Source organism: Hordeum vulgare, chromosome 7H (assembly GCF_904849725.1).
Source record: "Hordeum vulgare subsp. vulgare chromosome 7H, MorexV3_pseudomolecules_assembly, whole genome shotgun sequence".
NCBI classification, from domain to species: domain Eukaryota; kingdom Viridiplantae; phylum Streptophyta; class Magnoliopsida; order Poales; family Poaceae; genus Hordeum; species Hordeum vulgare.
Genome location: NC_058524.1, coordinates 435,666,717 through 435,685,798, shown reverse-complemented (window position 1 = coordinate 435,685,798; position 19,082 = coordinate 435,666,717). Strand labels below are relative to the sequence as shown.

Below are 19,082 nucleotides of genomic sequence, written 5' to 3'. Positions count from 1 at the left end.
CTTTGCGAAATTTTCAGGACTGAAATCTTTCGCCATTAATTTTCTCTGTGATCATACTATGTTTTGATTTTGGATCTAATCTGTTACTGCCACAGGATCTACCGTTTGAAGAGGTTATAATGGCTGGTTATAACCATCCACGTGAAGTTATAGCTGTAATCCGGCCACAAAATGCTACTACCTGCTCGACCAGCCTCCTTGACAAGAGATATATTCTGAAGGATGATGATCTAGAGATGGCTCTGGAGATTAATCATCTGTCTGGTAGCAAAGATCATCTTCATGCAAAGCTTATTTATAAAAAGCTCAAGAAACCCTCATCACGCAATAGCATAAACGGACTGTATATCTTTCAGTTGAGCGAAGAGCGAAGCATGTTTACTAAATCTGGTGTTTACAGTATTATTTTCTCAGTTGTAAGTATGATAACATTTCCATTTTGAACGAGCAAGAAATATTTGCGTTCTTACCCTAATGTCATTTGTTGATATGTAGAGGTGCAGAGATTCAACTGTCATTAAGCATGAGGCGAAGATAACAGTTTGTCCAAACTCCAATACTAGACATTGGAAGTTATCCTGTGATGCTGATTGGTCTGCTGAGAATGCTGTACTAGATATAAGGTTAGCTACTTCCTCAAAATTTCGTATTTCCAAATGCTTTACATGTCCACTGGTGATGAAGATGAGTTACATTTTGGCCTGTGAAACTTGGTGTTATTCCAATCCACTCTCTTCCTGCAAGGGACAGCTTAGCGAATAGTCCTAAGTAAATATTGATTTAGGATAAAAGATAGAATGGCTTGTTTCAACTTATAGAAATTTTGTCACCTGTTCATATTTCTGCGGCATGTGTTACATTCTTTTTTTTTTTTGAGAAAACGCAAAAGACTTTTGCGGTTCATTGTATTGAAAAGAAGGGGTTTAGTACAATCCTCCTAGGAGGCATATTTACAAGGTGCATGTGTTACATTCTGTTAGTTGGTGGAACTATGTCAGCTTTGCTTTACCTTGGTGTACTCTTTTCCTTTCTTTTCTCGTTTTTTGTCTTTTTCCTGTGCAAATGATCAGTCAAGTCTTATATCAGCATCACTATGTTTATTACCTCCATCGCACACCACCTGGAATTTGGCCATCCATCATTTTTGGATTAAGCACAGTCTGCACCATAAACAACCTTTGTCTTCAACTGAAGACAAATTAGGTGCACACATCGCCGTTGCCCGTAATGTTACATTCTCTAATTCTGCCTATTGAAGTACTCCAGTAGTGCCTTATTTATTTGATATCGTACACTAATGACTACTTCATTATTGTAAACTACCTCCTAGGAGGATTGTAAATTTAAACCCCTCTTTTCAATGAAATGAAACGCAAGCCCTTTGCTTTTTCTCGAAAAAAAAATGATGGATCAAACAGCTGCCCGACCCTTACCATCTACTGATTTTGAGAATGTTGATATCAAACTGAGTCTCCCCATTTTGTTTAATACCTCGAAATTCTCACTCCATAGTCAGGCATGAAAACCGGACTTGTGTTGTCTGATTTGTTATATTTCTTTTGAACATTCATATAGCTGCAGCTACTTATAAAATTATGTGCAGGCTTGGAATGCCAGTTCAATGTCTTGCAGCTAGAAGCCTTGATTTGTATGGGAACGGAATTCCTTTCCTTGATATAGATAAGGCCGTCATAACTATACTTGGTGGTGATGATATTCTGGCTAATGTTAAGGACATCAAAGTGGATCTCTCAACTGATTTATTGACTTTGTATATCAGGGTTAGCCATATCCTCTCTTAGTACAGAACTGGTCATAAGTTTAGTGAATCCACTACATTTCCATGCTAATCGTATATGTCATTGTGCTACGCATGAAGGATTTTCTGGTCAAAACCAACATATTGGACAGATTAAGGCCGAATTATGAAGCGATGTTAAAGATTTCTTTATGTGATAGTGAATTCTCTCATCCATGTAAAGGTAAGATGACAAGCTCTCGTGTTGTTTTACATCTATGATGTGGACACTTGTTTGGCTTGCTCCTAAACTCATATTTATCATGATTCTCATCTTAATTAAAATATTTTCTACTAGTTTTTCGCACGTTTTATAGAAAAAATTAGTTCTGCATGTTCTGGTTACATTCGTATGTTGAAATGCAAGCCGTTTTGCTACTACCATTGTAGTCACACCCATGTGCCTTCTGTACAATCTAGGGATTATCTAGCTTAACTAGGAGTATGTAGTGCAGTAGTGGTAGTATGTGTGCATAAGACCACTTGGTATGTGTGATTTTTTCACATACTACTCCCTCCGTCCCAAAATAAGTGACTCAACTTTGTACTAATTTTGTACTAAAATTACTACAAAGTTGAGTCACTTATTTCGGGACAGAGGGAGTACTATTTTCATGTAGAAATATGAAGTGATTTCGTGAATATGCCAAAACCATGGCCTCACCTGCAGTTTTTTCGCGTATCTCACTTTGGGGTATGCTATAAATTGGTATAAAAACATACTAAAAATGATAAACTGTTATGCACATGTTAGTATATGAGATGTGGGTGAATTATACCCATAAATAAGATGGATATACCCTATTGAGCTGATCTTTTCATGAGATATTTTCTTGCCATCATGTGGATTACTCACTATTATTAAGAGTTAACATATATTTCATGCAGTTAAGCCAGGTATTCCCTCAACAATTAATATGGATATGTCCCTTGCTTGGGAGAAGAATTTAACTCCTGGAGAAGTTATTGATGATGCCCTTCTAGAGGTACCGTCTTTATGCTGTTGTCTTGGGTAGTGTTTGGTTAACCCAAGTAGTATGTGCTCTTGGGAGCCAATTTGAATATTTGGGGAAGCATGCCCCCATCATATATGTCTGCATCTTCAATTGGCATGCAAAATTTCAAGAATGACATATATTGTGCTGTGGGGAAAAACTACCAAACCCGGTGCTCTAAAAAGGCTATTTTCAAAGCGCCAATATTTTTTAGCACAGGACACAAAACTTGCCTTTCTTTTCATGTAAATCTACATGTACATATAGGACATTGAGATGTACATGTGTAGATTGTTTCAGAATTTTTTTACTTAAAGAACATCATTTGTTTCACCCTGGGAGCATATGCTTTTGAGAGCCGATTTGAATACCTGGGTACTAACAACACCATAGAATCACTACAATCTCTTCCAGTCACCACAAAGTACATCTGCCACAATTTTTTTTCACACTTCCAATTTTTCTCATGCAGTTCCTATAACACAAGCATCACACCTGATTAATTGACGAAAGATTTGTAAAATCCCAATATAGCACCATCACTAACGTCTACCACCGGTTTGTCTTTATTTTTTTCACTGGCTGATGGTTTCTGGTATGATAACCACTGAAAAAAATAGCGCTGTATACCGCCGCTAATAGCATGCTATAGCGTGTAGAGAATTGCCTCGCTAAATTAATCAGTATACAATGTCTTGCTAATAGTATGCTAATAGCATATTTTAATGGGCGACGCTATTTTGTATAGCGTGCTATTTTTTTCTTGATGATAACATGGCGTGTTTCTTATGTTCTTAGTTCATTCTTCAATATTAATGGAATCCACACGTACAAAGCCATATCTCTTTAGTTCTTTGCGCATAATTTCTGAACTGATGAACGGCACAAATTTCTGTATCTTTTTGGTTGATAGTAATCATCAAATTTTCCTTTAGTTTGTCTATCCAATATTTCAGATTCATTAACTTAAGTTTTTGTTACTGAGAAAAACACGTGTATCCTACATTGTTGTGGCTTCAGATACAATCAGAACAATGATTTTTGATGTTTTTGTTACTCAGGCGGACATCTTGCTTCCGCTTCGTTGACCCTTGCTTTTGTGAAATAATTGCCCAGAACCTTTTAGAAGTTCAAAGAACTACGCATTTCATCAAAAGATAGTTGTACTGTACCATGCCTAAATGGTATACTCCTTTTACCAGTATATATAAATATATATGCTAAAAAATCCTGAAAATAACTGCCGGCACGGGCCTAAAAGCTAACTATAAAACTTGGCATGCAAACGTGCCAAAACACAATCGAAAAAGTGACGTTGGATGGTTTCCTGCTCATAACAGAAGCTGCACCGTGTGTCCCCTGACACTTGCATTTAATCAAATTGTCCTAGGTAAGGATGATTTTCGGCATATGAACCATAGAAAACCTTGATCTTTAAAGATACACCCAAAAATTGCTTACATCTAAACCTGACCTGTCTTTCCATAAAGCCGAATACATGGAGCACAGTAAAAATCCCCACCGGCATGAAGGCCCCGCTTAAATCCATCTTGCTCTTGAGTTAGCCGCTCCTCCGCAACCTTGAGGATGATTTCATTCCAATAACAACATCCTTATGGTGAACAACATTAAATAGTCCATGCATCTCACCCTACAACACTCATGCCCTACTCCATCTATCTGTTATGACCGGTACAACGTACCAACGGAGGAGGCCTAATGGGCAGGGTTAGTTACGGGCTTAGCCCAACCGCCGGCGCAGGCGTCCCCAACCTCGCAGCCCGCACTTCCACCCCTACAACCTACGTCCGAGACCTGGTAGAACCCTAGCCTCGACCAATTCGGTATCAGGTAGCTTGGGTTCGATGAGTTTGTCGGACCTTTCCACCACCACCGCCGCCGCCACCATCGCCTTCCCCGCCACCTCGCAGCAGCCGTCACCGCCGGCGGCCACCTCAGGTCCGGCCGCCTCTGGTACCGCGGCCCTGGCGGCCGAACCCGCCCCCGTCCTTTCCCCGACGGAGATGTCCTCGGTGATCCGCGACCTCAACCTGGCGGTCTCGAACCTCCGGACTTTCCTCCAGGCTCCGTACGCAACCCCGCCACCACCGCCTCCGCCGGCGGCGCCCTTCGCACCACCGCCCCCGGACACGGTCGCGCCCCAGGGCCTGCCGATCACCCAGGTCCGTGGTGCCGCAACACTCTCCTTCCGCCGCGCTGGGTCGTCACGAGGGCACCTACGCGGCCTCGCCACACGTGCAGCAGCCACCCCGCTTCACCAAGCTGGAGTTCGCCACCTACGACGGCACCGTCGAACCCTTGAACTGGCTCAATCATTGCGACCAGTTTTTCAGGGGCAGCGGACCATGGCGTCCGACCGCACGTGGATCGCCTCCTACCACCTCCGTGCCGTCGCCCAGACGTGGTACTACGCCCTCGAGCAGGACGAGAGCGGGATGCCTCCGTGGGAGTGCTTTCGCGACCTGTGTCTCCTCCGGTTCGCCCCCCCATACGTGGGAGCCGCTTGGCCGAGCTCGGTCGTCTTCCCTTCACCACCTCGGTGCAGGACTTCGCCGACCGCTTCCAGACGTTGGCCTGCGATGCGCCTGACGTCATGGCTCGCCAACGCGCCGAGCTCTTCGTCAGCGGCCTTCCCGACCACATCTACATCAACGTCGAGATGCCCGACCCCCAGGACCTGCAGACGGCCATGTATTACGCACGAGCGTACGAGCAGCGCGCCAACGCCCTGCAGCAGGCCGACCCGCCCCACCCCGGCGGCCGCCACCCCGACACGCCCCGCCCTACGAGCCACTACTGCGACTGCCCCCGCGCCGACACGCACCTTCCGGCGCTTGACGTCGGTCGAGCAGCTCGAGCGGCGCCGCAAGGGCTTGTGCTTCAACTACGACGAGCTGTATACGTCGGGTCATACGTGCGCCCGCCTGTTCTACTTGGAGACCGTCGACGATGCGGAGGTGGAGGCCCTCACCGCGGAGCTCGACGCCACCACTCTCCGAGGCCGGCGTCACGACCTACGGGCCGGTCGGTGCGACCGCCTTAGTCGTCTCCCTTCATGCCATGGCTGGCATCAAGACGGCAAAGACGATGCTGCTTCCGGTGATGATCAACGGGGAGAGTCTCACCGCGCTTGTGGACACGGGTTCGACGCACAACTTCCTGTCCGGGGACGCCATACGCCGCCTCGCACTCCAACCGGCGGGCTCGGAGAAGTTCAGCGTCACCGTCGCCAACGTGGACCGCCTTGCTTGCGAGGGGGTGGCGCGGCAGGTTCCCGTCCTCATCGGCGACGAGCCGTTCTCCATCGACTGCGTCAGCATCGACCTGGGCTGCTATGACTTCATCCTCAACATCGACTTCCTGGCCACTCTTGGCCCCATCCTTTGATGGCGGCCGTCGCTTTCAGTGGACAGACATCGGCGGCTCCGGCGTCGCGACTCCGCAGCTCCAGTTGATGGTGGCCGCACTGGACGAGGCGCATCCCCTCCTGGCCGACCTCCTGCAGGAGCACATCAACATCTTTGACGAGCCAGAGGGCCTCCCTCCCGCGTGGCCCTATGACCATCGCATCCACCTGCTCCCGGACACGGCACCTGTCGCTGTGCGCCCGTACCGGTACCCTCAGCTGCAGAAAGACGAGCGCCAGGTGGCGGTCATGCTCGCGCAGGGCATCATCCGGATTTCGACATCGCCGTTCTCCGCCCCGGTGCTCCTTGTGCGCAAGCCCGACGGCACATGGCGCTTCTGCATTGACTACCGCGCCCTCAACGCCCTCACGTCCAAGGACAAGTTCCCCATCCCCGTCGTGGATGAGCTCTTGGACGAGCTACACGGAGCGCGCTTCTTCACCAAGCTCGACCTTCGCTCGGGCTACCATCAGGTGACGACATCGAGAAGACGGCGTTCCGCACTCACCATGGCCACTTCTAGTTCCTGGTGATGCCGTTCGGCCTCTCCAACGCGCCGGCGACCTTCCAGGCCCTGATGAACGAAATGCTCAGCCCATACTTGCGCCGCTTTGTGCTTGTTTTCTTGGATGACATTCTTATCTACAGTGCATCTTGAGCGGAGCACCTACAGCACGTGGCCATCATCTTCAACGAGCTTCGAGCGCATCGTCTTCACCTCAAGCGCTCGAAGTGCTCGTTCGGCACGACCTCCGTCGCGTACCTGGGGCACGTCATCTCGGCGGACGGGGTAGCAATGGACGCGGACAAGGTCGCCGCCGTCGCCGCGTGGCCGACCCCGAGGTCACCGCGTGCGCTTCGCGGCTTCTTGGGCCTCGCTGGCTACTACCGAAAGTACATCCGGGACTTCGGTCTCATCGCCGCACCATTGACGCGTCTCATCCTGGGACGAGGAGGCGACTACGGCTTTCGAGGCTCTCCAGCAGGCGCTCACGACGGGACCCGTCCTCCAGATGCCGGACTTTGATATGCCGTTCGTGGTGGACTGCGACGCCTCTGGCATCATCTTCGGCGTCGTCCTCCACCAGGGCGAGGGACCGCTCGCCTTCTTCAATCGCCCCTTCGCCGCTCGCCATCACAAGCTCGCGGCCTACGAGCGCGAGCTTATTGGGCTGGTTCAGGCGGTGCGCCACTGGCGGCCTTATCTTTGGGGCCGGTCATTCCGTGTGCGCACGGACCACTACAGCCTCAAGTTCTTGCTGGACCAGCGCCTCTCCACCGTTCCGCAACACCAGTGGATCAGCAAGCTCTTCGTCTTCGACTTCACCGTCGATTACCGCCCCGGCCGTCTCAATACGGTCGCCGACGCCTTGTCCCGCCGCGACACTGAGGATGTCGCGGACGACGTCGCCATGGCTGGCACTATCATGTGCATCCGCTTCGGGCCATCTTTCGCCTTCAACGACGACATTCGCCGGGCAACTTCGACGGCCGCGGACGCGCAGGGCCTGCGCCAGCGCCTTGACGCCGGCGAGCTGGACGCGCCCTGGTGCTTGGACGAGGGGCTGCTCCTACATGGCAGCCGCATCTTCGTGCCCGACCATGGCGACCTGCGCCACCAGGTCCTGACCTTGGCGCACTCTGCAGGGCACGAGGGCATGCAGAAGGCTCTCCATCGTCTCCGTGCTGATTTTTACATCCCAGGTGATGGCGCGATGGTCCGCGACTGGGTACGGTCGTGCCTGACGTGCCAGCGGAACAAGACGGAGACACTATGACCCGCGGGTCTATTGCATCCGCTGGACGTACCCTCCCAGTTATGGGCGGATATTTCCATGGACTTTGTCGAGGGTCTTCCCAAGGTGGGCGGCAAGTCCGTCATCCTCACGGTGGTTGAACGCTTCTCCAAGTACGCGCACTTCATCCCCTTGGGTCATCCATATACAACCGCCTCCGTGGCGCGGGCCTTCTTCGACGGCATCGTCCGCCTCCACGGTTTTCCTTCGTCCATCGTCAACGATCGTGATCCCGTGTTCACGGGACATGTCTGGCGGGATCTCTTTCGACTGGCGGGCGTGAAGCTCCGCATGAGCACGGCGTTCCACCCTCAGACAGACAGCCAATCCGAGGTGGTCAACAAGGTGATCGCCATGTACCTGCGTTGTGTTACTGGTGATCGTCCACGAGCTTGGGTGGACTGGTTGGCGTGGGCGGAGTACTGCTACAACACCTCCTATCACTCCGCCCCGCGCACCACACCTTTCGAGGTGGTCTAAGGGCGCCCACCTCCGGCGATGCTCCCTTACGAGCCTGGGATGGCTCGGTCCGAGATGGCGGGCGACTTACTCCGCACCCGCGACGACATTCTTGCTGAGGCGCGCCAGCGTCTTCTCCAAGCACAGCAGCTGGCTCGGAAGTACTACGATGCTCATCATCGCAAGGCGGATTCGCGGTGTGCGATTGGGTGTGGCTGCGCCTCCTCCACAGGACCACGCAGTCTCTGGACCCGCGCTCCAAGCCCAAATTGGGACCTCGCTACGCCGGTCCCTTTCGTGTGCTGGAGCGTGTTGGCACACTCGCATACCGCTTGGAGCTGCCAGCTGGTTCTCGCCTCCACGACGTCTTCCATGTCGGCTTACTGAAGGCCTACCGCGGGGACCCTCCTGCAGCGAAGCCGGCCCTTCCTGCTACTTCGGATGGCCGCCTCCTTCCAGCTTCCGCACTGGTGGCGAAGGTGCTGTAGGCGCTACGCCGGTCCCTTTCGTGTGCTGGAGCGTGTCGGCACACTCGCATACTGCTTGGATCTGCCAGCTGGTTCTCGCCTCCACGACGTCTTCCATGTCGGCTTACTGAAGACCTACCGCGGGGACCCTCCTGCAGCCGAAGCCGGCCCTTCCTCCTACTTCGGATGGTCGCCTCCTTCCAGCTTCCGCACTGGTGGCGAAGGTGCTGCAGGCGCAGCAGCGTCGCGGCGTCTGGCATGTCTTGGTACAATGGACCGGCTTGCCAGAGGAGATAGCGACTTGGGAGAAGCTCGACGATTTCCGCCAGCAGTTTCCAGATGTTCAGCTCGAGGACGAGCTGTTTGAGAAGGCGGGGACATATGTTATGACCGGTACAACCTACCAAGGGAGGAGGCCCAATGGGCAGGGTTAGTTACGGGCTTAGCCCAAGTTATCTTAGTTATATTAGAGTCCAAGTTATATTAGAAGTCCAAGTTATATTAGAGTCCAAGTTATCTAGGGTTTAGTGGAGGGTGTCCTCCTATATAAACACATGGACCCCTTTGATATTAGACAGACAATAAATAGTATTCTGTTGTCGTCTCCCTCAGGAGACGAGAGCCCCAAACCCTAGCCGCCTATCTCTCTCTCTCTCATGCCGCGACGGCACCCAACCGCCGGCGCCGGCGTCCCCAACCTCGCAGCCCGCACTTCCACCCCTACAACCTTACGTCCGAGACCTGGTAGAACCCTAGCGTCTACCACTATCATCCTCATCTCACCCAACAATGCTCTCTAGCCTGCCCCCTGTATGCTGCCATTGTTAGGAAGTATTAGTATTAGTCTAGGAGTCCTTATTAGTCTATGTTTACTTTCCTTGCACCTCAAGTCATGTGTAATATATATATGCCCCTTGGGTCTTTAATAAAGATAAATTGCTTTCCTAACATGGTATTAGAGCCTTAGGTTATTTTTTCGCACACGCAACTTGTGCAGATCCAATTTTGCGCCGCCACCAACCTCCTCTTGGCCGGACGCTCCCTCCCCTCGCGATGCCGCCATCGTCCTCTGGCCGTCTCGCGCTGCCCTCCCCGGTCGATCTCCAACCGGGCCTCCCCGCTCGATCTCCTCTCGTCCTGCTCGATCGAAGCAGGGGGCTCATCCCGCAGGCCCCCGATCTCCCGCCGGCTCCCGATCTTCAGCCGGTCTCGCCGACCATGGATCCCGCCGGCCCCCGCGGGTCTTTGTCCCTGATTGCTGCAGATCAGGCCGGATCCCACCGGCCCTTGCCGGATCTCGCGACGCGGCCGCTCTGTCCCGCTACGTCAACGTCTAGCTCCCGATCCGGTTCGGTCGCAACTGCTAGATTTCGTTCCCGATCCGGATCCCTTCGCAGGTTTTCTTCAAGTCGCCGGATCCCCCTCGTGATTCCTCCTGTCAATCGAACCAGCAGCTTCAAGTCGCCGGATTCCCTCCTGGTTCCTCCTGTGGGTCGACCCAGCAGCCAGTCCTTGCGCTCTGGATCTTGCCCCACTCCCGATCTGACTGTTGCGCCGCTGGTTCCTCCTGTGGATCGAACGAGAAGATCTCTGCCTGCTCTGCACCTGATGACTGGCGCTCCGTCCGGCTCGCTGCAGGAACTCACCCGCACTGCACCAACCAGCGCAACGCCCTCTGGCCTCAAGCGTCCTGCACTTGGCCGGCTTCTTCTGATTTAGCCAGATGGTTGACTTCTCACAAAAGAGGGCACGATGTTCTGGATATTTTTCCTTTTTCCGCTGCCACCATATTGTGTGCTTTCTAGTTTTTTTCCGCTGCGTCCATCAAATCCGTTGATATTTTGTGTTTTCTCATGTCATGCGAGTCCACCATACCTTAGTCCGTCAGCCTTTCTCCGGTCCTAATCCTTTCTATGCAACTTTTGTGGCCTACTTGTCCTTGTTGTTTTCTATAGGATTTTCTGGACTTTTTTTGCATTGTCGATCTACATCCATTGTGCCATATCCGTCGAGCTTCTTTCGCCGACGGTTGTCGTGGACTATGATTTTCTGCGCAATGCTTTATTCTCTTGATGTGCCATCTTCTTTTGACAACCCATCTTCTCTTGATACTTATCTAGTATCTTCAACTGATGCAGTGTCTACCTCTGATGTGCCATCTCTTCGTTATCTCCTTCGGCGACTCGACAAGTTTTGAAGACTCTTCATGCTACGACGACACTCTCAAGACGCGGATTTGGATTATCATTTTTTTAGTATTACACTTCTTCAAATGCAATGCTATTGCATACGCTTTGCATTTGAGGGGGGGTGTTAGGAAGTATTAGTATTAGTCTAGGAGTCCTTATTAGTCTATGTTTACTTTCCTTGCACCTCAAGTCATGTGTAATATATATATGCCCCTTGGGTCTTTAATAAAGATAAGTTGCTTTCCTAACATAGCCTGCCCCCTGTATGCTGCCATGTCATGCGCTGCTGGAAAAATACAAAAATACACTGGATGAGAGAAAGAGAAAGAATGAGCTGGATGGATAACTAAAGCAACTAGGTTAGGGGGATAATTGTCCATACAAAAATACTAGGGCAAATACTCACCTGTATTGATTTCAGATTGAGGGAAAAGGTGGATAATGGCATCTGAGTGAGTATGAGAGAGTTGTATTGGTATTTTCAGGGTTGGATTTTTGTAATGGCATTTCTCTGAATGGAAAACTTGTAGTGGCATATGTCTAACTTTTCTATCATTTTTATTAGGTTTACTCTGTAATATTTTTCTTAGCTTCCATGATGGGGCTTGTTTTAGTAATTTTTCATATGTAGTTTTTGAACATTACCCTCTGTATACCGTTCAACCATTCACAGGTGCTCGATCATTGTGGCAATCATGTTGAAGAAGGGACGGAACTTAGGGTCTATACTGTTGGACTCTCCTTTGTAGATAAATATGGACCTGTTCGAAAGGTAATCGTTTGTTTTAAACTGTATTTTTGTAATGCTAGTAAATTTATATTTTGACCAGGTTAACATTAGCCAGAATCATGTAATGCTAGTAAATGTATTGGAGATTGTAAATTTGTGTATCATTCTTTGCATGTGCTGTATTTTGCTATTTTATTCTATGTAATTTAAGTAACGTAAAAATAGACTTCCAGTCAGAGTTGTCAATGAGGTCGGAATTTTTTGAGCTGCTACATTTTAACAGGGGCGAAATATATGCAGGGAAACAGGAAACTAAATACTTTACCCCTCTAGTATCGATGCTTTGGGATTTGCTGCTTCTGAATTTGGTAGCTGTTGGAGAATTACTAGATTTTTGACAAATGAACTAGCTCAACTAGGCTAAAGCCTGGTCTGGTCCAACTCCTACCTAAGCCTGACTTGGCTTACCCTCAACTGGACCAGAAGCGCTGTCGAAACCCATCCCCACCAAAACCCCATTGTTTTGACATTATGATGAATGATGAGGGACAGAGTAGCTTGTTAATTGCATGGTTCTAATTGATTGGATGATGCAGCACCCTTTCATCTCCTGCACTCCTATTCCTTTCCAAATCTATGGTTCCATCATATGGAATACTCATTCATTTTTCAACGAAAACAAACATATTAATGCAAGGTTTTGTACCCTCATTACGGTATTGAAGGCTTTCAATGGAACTTTGCTTCTTGACTGTGTTATAACAATTTTATCATTGTAGAACAGGGACTTCGCCGTTGCCTATTTTCTACCTCGTGTCTCAGCCATCTTGAGAGCCATTTGATTGTTTGGCAATTTGACAATTGTAGTCTATCGGCATATAAACTATATAGTTAATTTTGCAGGTAAACAGCGAAGGATTTGTTGACCTACGTGGATTGCTTAAAGTCGTTAGTGGATTTGGTTCAAAAGGTCAGTTACATAGTGGTGCCAATATTTCTGGTACATTTTCATTCTAATAATCATGTGCATGTTTGTGCAGTTTCTTTGACGATTTTTCATAACAAGAAAAAGATTTTCAATAGATCATTTCAAATTGCTATCAGGAATTTGAAAGCTGTTAAGGTAGTAATACTGATTTGTTCATTTGATTTCTTATTATTCAAGTCGTGGTGCTTAATTTTGCTCAAAATGTGGAAGTCTCATGATTATTGTTATTTGTCAGGTTCCGGAAAGTTGTCGAGCTGGGACCTTCTTGGAGAACATAATATTTGAAGTTTCTGTTTGTGATGGAGTGATTGACGAGTCCATACATGGACCCCGACATACACTCAGCATCAGGTCAAATCAATTAAAACATGTGGAAGGAGCACAATATACATTTGCACACGGAAGATGTGTTCTTCCTCATGCACAGGTTCCTGATGAACCAGGAACAGTCAGTTTTGTGGCATATCATACACATTTTGCTGACCTGGAAACCATAATTCAGGTTCCGATCCTACAATATAGGTCTGTATGCTCTTGATTTAGTGCCAGAAAATTTGGAGAGCGATTTTGAACCTATATGCAGCTACCCAACTTCATCTGTATCAAATCAAGATCTTTTACCTCCAAGTCAACCTGCTTCTTGTCAATCTGTTAGATTCATTGAGGATGCTATGAAGGTAAAAGGCTTCGATACCTCGATTTAACATTTCTAGTGTTGCTGAAGTCGCTTATTTAAATCTTGAAAAAAATACGCAGGAATACATTATTCAGACTCTAACGTTTGCTGCACACAACTTTTTTTCAAGAGAACTTCTAAACTCATATTTAAACAAATTAGCGCCAAGCTTATCGCTATTTACGTGTAATGCACCATGGGTCGATACATTTCTTCATGTTGTCAGTATGGAATCAAAGTACCCTGTTAGTGCAGTGATTTCATCATCCTTTGTTATCCTGATTAGTCTAACGTTTATTGTGCAAAACTCAAAATACATGGTAGATGGAAATCATCCAATAATGGACAAAGTAAATCTGAGTTGATTTTTGCTTATTATGACGCTACAGGGGTTCCTTGCCCTGTGTATATCAAGAAACATACAAACCTTCTGATAGAATACATCATTAAATTATTCATAAAAATTAGTAAGTATTTTGTAGCTGAAAAATTGATGTGTACTTTGATTCAAAATCTATGATACCGCAGAATATTATTATTAGCTTGTCCTTGCCTTAATTTGTCGTTTTTTTTCAGAAAGTTTCTGATGAGATTGAAACAATTGATTCCAATATACACTCGGAAGAAGAATTTATTAAATTTCTTGATTCTCATAAGAAATCTGTGGCGAATCGTATTGCCACTCTAAAAGGTTATTTTCTGTGCTCGTGCAAATTTCTTTTTGCTTTTGTCTTTTGCTGAGTATGGACTTAATCTGCTTGGTCTCATTATAATGGGGTCTGTTACATTACTCTTATACCTGCACTTTCCTTCCTGGCTCGTCGCTCTATATAATTTTATTTTCATGTATCCAGATGAGATTGGCCACAGAATTGGCGAAAAAGAGTTAACTCGTCAAAAAATCGAAGAGAATGTTGGTACTGCTGCTGCTGTTCTGTGCAATCTCACCAACCGTAAACGGTATGAACCAGGACGATGTTTCAAGGATGAGGTTGTTGGTATTGTTGCTCTTCTCGGAACTGTTAATAACAGAGAGCTCAGTAGGTAAATTTATAGACTCATGCATTATTTATTTCAGACCTATTCTAGCATCATGCATAATTTTGTTCATCTGAATGTCTGTCTTTTCATTTGGTAGGATGCTTTCTGTATATCTTGGTGAAGATAACATGCTTGCAGTGGTTTGCAAGACTCTGGATGCTGCTAATTACTTTGAAAAATATGACACTGATGGAAATGTGGATATTCACTTTGGTATTCATCAGGAAGCAGCTAACCTAGGAGTCCCAATAAGCAGGAGATTTCCTATCATATGCCTGGATGAAATAAGGTAATATCTATAATTTCTTAATTTCAGCAGGTCTGTAGATGTATTTTTGGGTGTTGAAAAATTTGAAATAGAAGTGCTGCTGCATTAGTAAACTCAAATAGTCCTGGTTTACAGTCTTCTGAAACCTGAACCTGTTCATAGCCATAACCAGAAGCCCCTCAACCCTCGTAGCTTGTGTGTGACTAATATGAAAAATTGTCTGCGTACAAGTTGCAAACGTAGTTTGCTTTGAGTACCATATTGTGATAATCCTACTCATATCGTAAATAGAATGTTGTTTCCTATCTTATGTAACAAAAAATACTAATATATGAAACTGTTAAAGTTTTGAGAGGAAATTTTGTGTGCAGTTTCTACTATGAAATGATTATTTGTTCTATTCAATCCTCACATAGATTCAATTCTTTGGCAGGCCATACAAGATAGATAATTCAGCATTTTTGATAAACGTTTCTAGTTAAAAATAGTGATAGAACATTTTTCTGTCAAAATTTTGAGAAACGAAATCTTGTGCACTGCAATTTCTCCTATGAGATAATTATTTGTCTGTTTAATTCAATTGTTTGGCAGGCCATACTTTTTAATAAATGCCCCTTTGACAGGCCATATAATGGAAGCCTCGTTTGGAACACAAGGCAAAAAAAGCTAAATCTGCCTTCTCCACATTCGGAGACGTGCAAGGGATTTCATGGGTTTGCGGTCAACTTGATCAACCTTTCTGCAGAGAACTTGGAGATAACCACAAGTAGAGGACATGGTCTCCGTGAAACCTTATTATATAGGCTCTTTGGAGAGCTTCAAGTTTATGAAACACGGAATGACATGCGGCAAGCTATGCCTCATTTGAGGAATGGGGCTATATCTTTGGATGGTGGGATTATAAAGGGTGATGGTATGCTGCTGCTTGGTTACAGGTTAGTTATTCTTACGTTTTTTGAACGATGTTGCCATCAACTGTCCTTCATAAATATATTTCACCTAGAGTTGTGCTAATATTAAAACGTGAACCATCCGCTCTTAAATTTTGTCATCCTCACATATCATCTGATCATTTCGCAGTGACCCGGAGATCACATTTCCCATCATGCCTGATGCTCCTGACATTCTGGAAGACTCGGAGGATGTGTTCTTCAAAGTCAAAAAGATGAATGCAGAAAAGAATGTTCTGGAAACAGTGGAGAACAAGATAAGGAAAGCCGAAGAGAAATGGCAGAAATTGGTCATGAAGCGCAACAAGAAGAAACGCAAGTTTGACGAGATGGCGGGGGTAATGAGCCAACCCAGTGGTAGCCAGCTTGAATAGCATCACCCAGTGTCGCCGTAGACGAATGGGCTTGTAGCAACCTAACAATGTGGTCTACATAGATGGACACATGGCATCATACTAACTGCTGATAGGTTCTAGTTGTTTATGGATCTTTTTACTCGAGTTTGGTATGGTATCAGCTGATGGACTGATTAACATGCTACTAGGCAGTGTTTTCTAAACCTAATGTGTACAGTATCATTTTACTGCGTTCAGTTCTCTTGTTAGTTTAGGACCCTTTTCTTGTATGCATAGTATTTCTATGTGTAACTACTGCTCTGAAAATTGTAGCACATGCTGTTAGAAAATGCAGCACATGGCAATGTAGGTTGTAAGTTGCTGGGAGGACTTGCAGTGGAGTTTCTTGACCCTCCAAGAAATCACGTGCGTCTCGGCATTTATAAGAGCATCTACAGTTGGACCCTTCAAATGTACCCGGTCATGTCCGTGGATGCATCCGGACGGTCCTCATATTTCGTTCCGTGCATCCACATACCTCATATCCGGACTAAAAAGGATATATCAAAATAAAATCAATGTTAAACCAAATGGACATAACAAAACAGACATACCATAATGAAATCAATGTTCATCTTTGCCTGTATCTCGGCTGCCTTCTTCACACTGCATCCTGGCAACGATTGCTGCTGAATCCTAGCCTTTTGCTGCCGCAGTTATAGCCGTCCTGGCTTCCTCCAACGCTCTACGGTCGTTGATCTTCTTTTTGTCCACTAGCCATTTTTTGATATGTTCATCCAAAGTGGATTCATCCACGAGCTTGATTTTTACATCCTTCCCGTCGTGTGAGAGTTGAAACATCTTCTTCTCGAGCTCAATACCTCTAAATGTCTTGTCTTCTGGAGTTCCCATTTGATCGCCGCCTCTTACTTCTTCAACTCGGATCTTCTCCCTCTTAATTTGAAGCTGCCTCTCTGCCTTGGTCCGATCCCACTCCATTCTTTCCCTTTGCGTGTCCAACATAAGCCTTTACCTCTCCTCTTTCTTGGTTTCCCTTGTCGAAAAATGTCTGTCCATGTGGACGATATTTTTGTAGCCGTGGCGTCACAGTCGTTCCTTGCCTTCTCCCACTTAGTTCTCATGAGTAGCCGGTTATCCTCTGGCACGGTAGCTTTTCCTTTGGTGACGACAACATCGTCCAACATCATGTATTGGTGAGAGCTTGAGCCATCATTCCTCTTCTTTCTCGCCTTGCGGTTGGGTACAACTTGTTGCCACTTTGCCTTGCCATCCAATAAGAGTCAACAATGGCTAAAAGTAAATGGCCTCTTCTCGGTCTCATGATACAAAGTGACCGCCACCGCCGCCTAGCATACAAAATACGTATGAGCACAATCCGCGCTTCATCATCTTGCTCCTCGGTCTCGACGGTGCCGGACGACACAATCTGCGTCGGCGCTTGCATGGATGGGGTAAGGGGTGCCCGACGCGCCGGGGGAGACATCTCATCGATGATGCCCGCATGTAGTTGTGCGACCAACTCCCTCTGTCGCTGCTGGCGATGGCGCAGCTTACGAGCGATGTTCTCCGGCTTGCAAGACGAAGCGGAGGAAGGCCCGCCGACGGACGAGGCGGACTGCGTCTCCATCGCGGCAATCGGGGATGGGGTGGATGGCATCACGGCGGTGGATTGGGACATGTGGTGAGAACGAAGAGCAAGGCTGCCGGACGACCAGGGGTCGGGCACAGGAAATGTTGGCAAGCGGCAGGAGGAGGAGAAAGGGTTTGGGGGATTTGGTGCAATTTGAGGCAGGGTCGGGTGTGCCCGGGTGCGCCCGGGCTCCCCCATATCCGCTCCCTATTTGAGCTGAAAAATGGGGGGTGCCAGTCAGCCCGGGCGTTTGAGACCGGTTTGAGAGACCCATCTGAATCGATTTTTATGACCGGGCGGCCCACACGGTCGTTTGAGAAGAGCTTGAGAGTCCGAGTGTAGATGCTCTAAGGGCTCCTATGTCGGAAATGCAGAAAGCTTCGGCTGAATAATGCGACGGGTGTAATAAACAAGTTTGCAAAAAGCAAATGTTAGGAATGAAATAGGCATGTGTTAGGTTTTTATTTTATTTTAATGACAGTTAGGCATGTATTTTTTTTTCTATCGTTTACGCAACATAGGTTACCAAACTTTGCGCACAATTGGAATGTACAAACATGTTCTAAAATGTATATGTTTTTCAAAAAGTATTTATGTTTTTTTATTGCAGGTCGTCGTACTTGTATATCTCACTCTATGTGGACCACCCAGGACTTGTACTCCCTCCGTTCATAAATATAATTCTTTAGAGATTTTATTAGGGGACTACATACAGAGCAAAATGATTGAATCTACGCTCTAAAATATGTTTAGGGTTTAGGGTTTAACCTCTAAAAAGATTTGTATTTAGGAATAGAGGGAGTATAATAGTTCTATCTTAGAAATGCCACGTAGGATAAATGATAAGATGGAGGGAGAAATCGTAAAAAAGACTTATTTTCTCTTATTTAAGAGAAGACAAGACATGGTTTCTTAGCATGAAAGTCTCATCACGTTTTTAGAAATAGCTAGTTATTGAATATAAGCGTAACATATGACCCATTGTAGACACGTTTTTGTATCATCTCTAAATACATGCAAAATTTAAGATAAGCCTATCTTATCAACCATTGTACATGCCCTTATCCTAATCAACTCGACGTGTTTTAGTCATGTACTCCCTTATTTTTGTTTAAGAAGTCTAGTGTCCATAGAACATCAAATCCATCAATATAACTTAAATGTATACAATCAGAGAGTATAACAACATCTTTAATATGTTGAATTATATTGTCCACCGTCCTTCATCAGTTTGGACTTTTAGAACAACTGGTTGGTGCATAAATTCAGTATAGTATGTGAGCCAAGACGTCTTGAGTTCAAGACCTTGTC

General features: G+C 46.6%; 1 protein-coding gene across 1 annotated transcript in view; it reads left to right on the top strand.

Annotated features, from left to right (window-relative positions):
- The window catches only part of LOC123412617 (structural maintenance of chromosomes flexible hinge domain-containing protein GMI1-like), a 34,043-nt gene extending 17,533 nt beyond the window's left edge, over nucleotides 1–16,510 (top strand). The window contains 15 exon segments of the mRNA XM_045105568.1: nucleotides 96–416; nucleotides 496–623; nucleotides 1,604–1,781; nucleotides 1,880–1,982; nucleotides 2,687–2,784; nucleotides 11,806–11,904; nucleotides 12,766–12,832; nucleotides 12,903–12,985; nucleotides 13,086–13,366; nucleotides 13,368–13,527; nucleotides 14,103–14,217; nucleotides 14,381–14,570; nucleotides 14,665–14,856; nucleotides 15,459–15,770; nucleotides 15,916–16,510. Of these exon segments, the coding sequence (XP_044961503.1) occupies nucleotides 96–416; nucleotides 496–623; nucleotides 1,604–1,781; nucleotides 1,880–1,982; nucleotides 2,687–2,784; nucleotides 11,806–11,904; nucleotides 12,766–12,832; nucleotides 12,903–12,985; nucleotides 13,086–13,366; nucleotides 13,368–13,527; nucleotides 14,103–14,217; nucleotides 14,381–14,570; nucleotides 14,665–14,856; nucleotides 15,459–15,770; nucleotides 15,916–16,159 (2,571 nt within the window). The 3' untranslated portion in view covers nucleotides 16,160–16,510.
- Nucleotides 16,511–19,082: the final 2,572 nt, after the last annotated feature.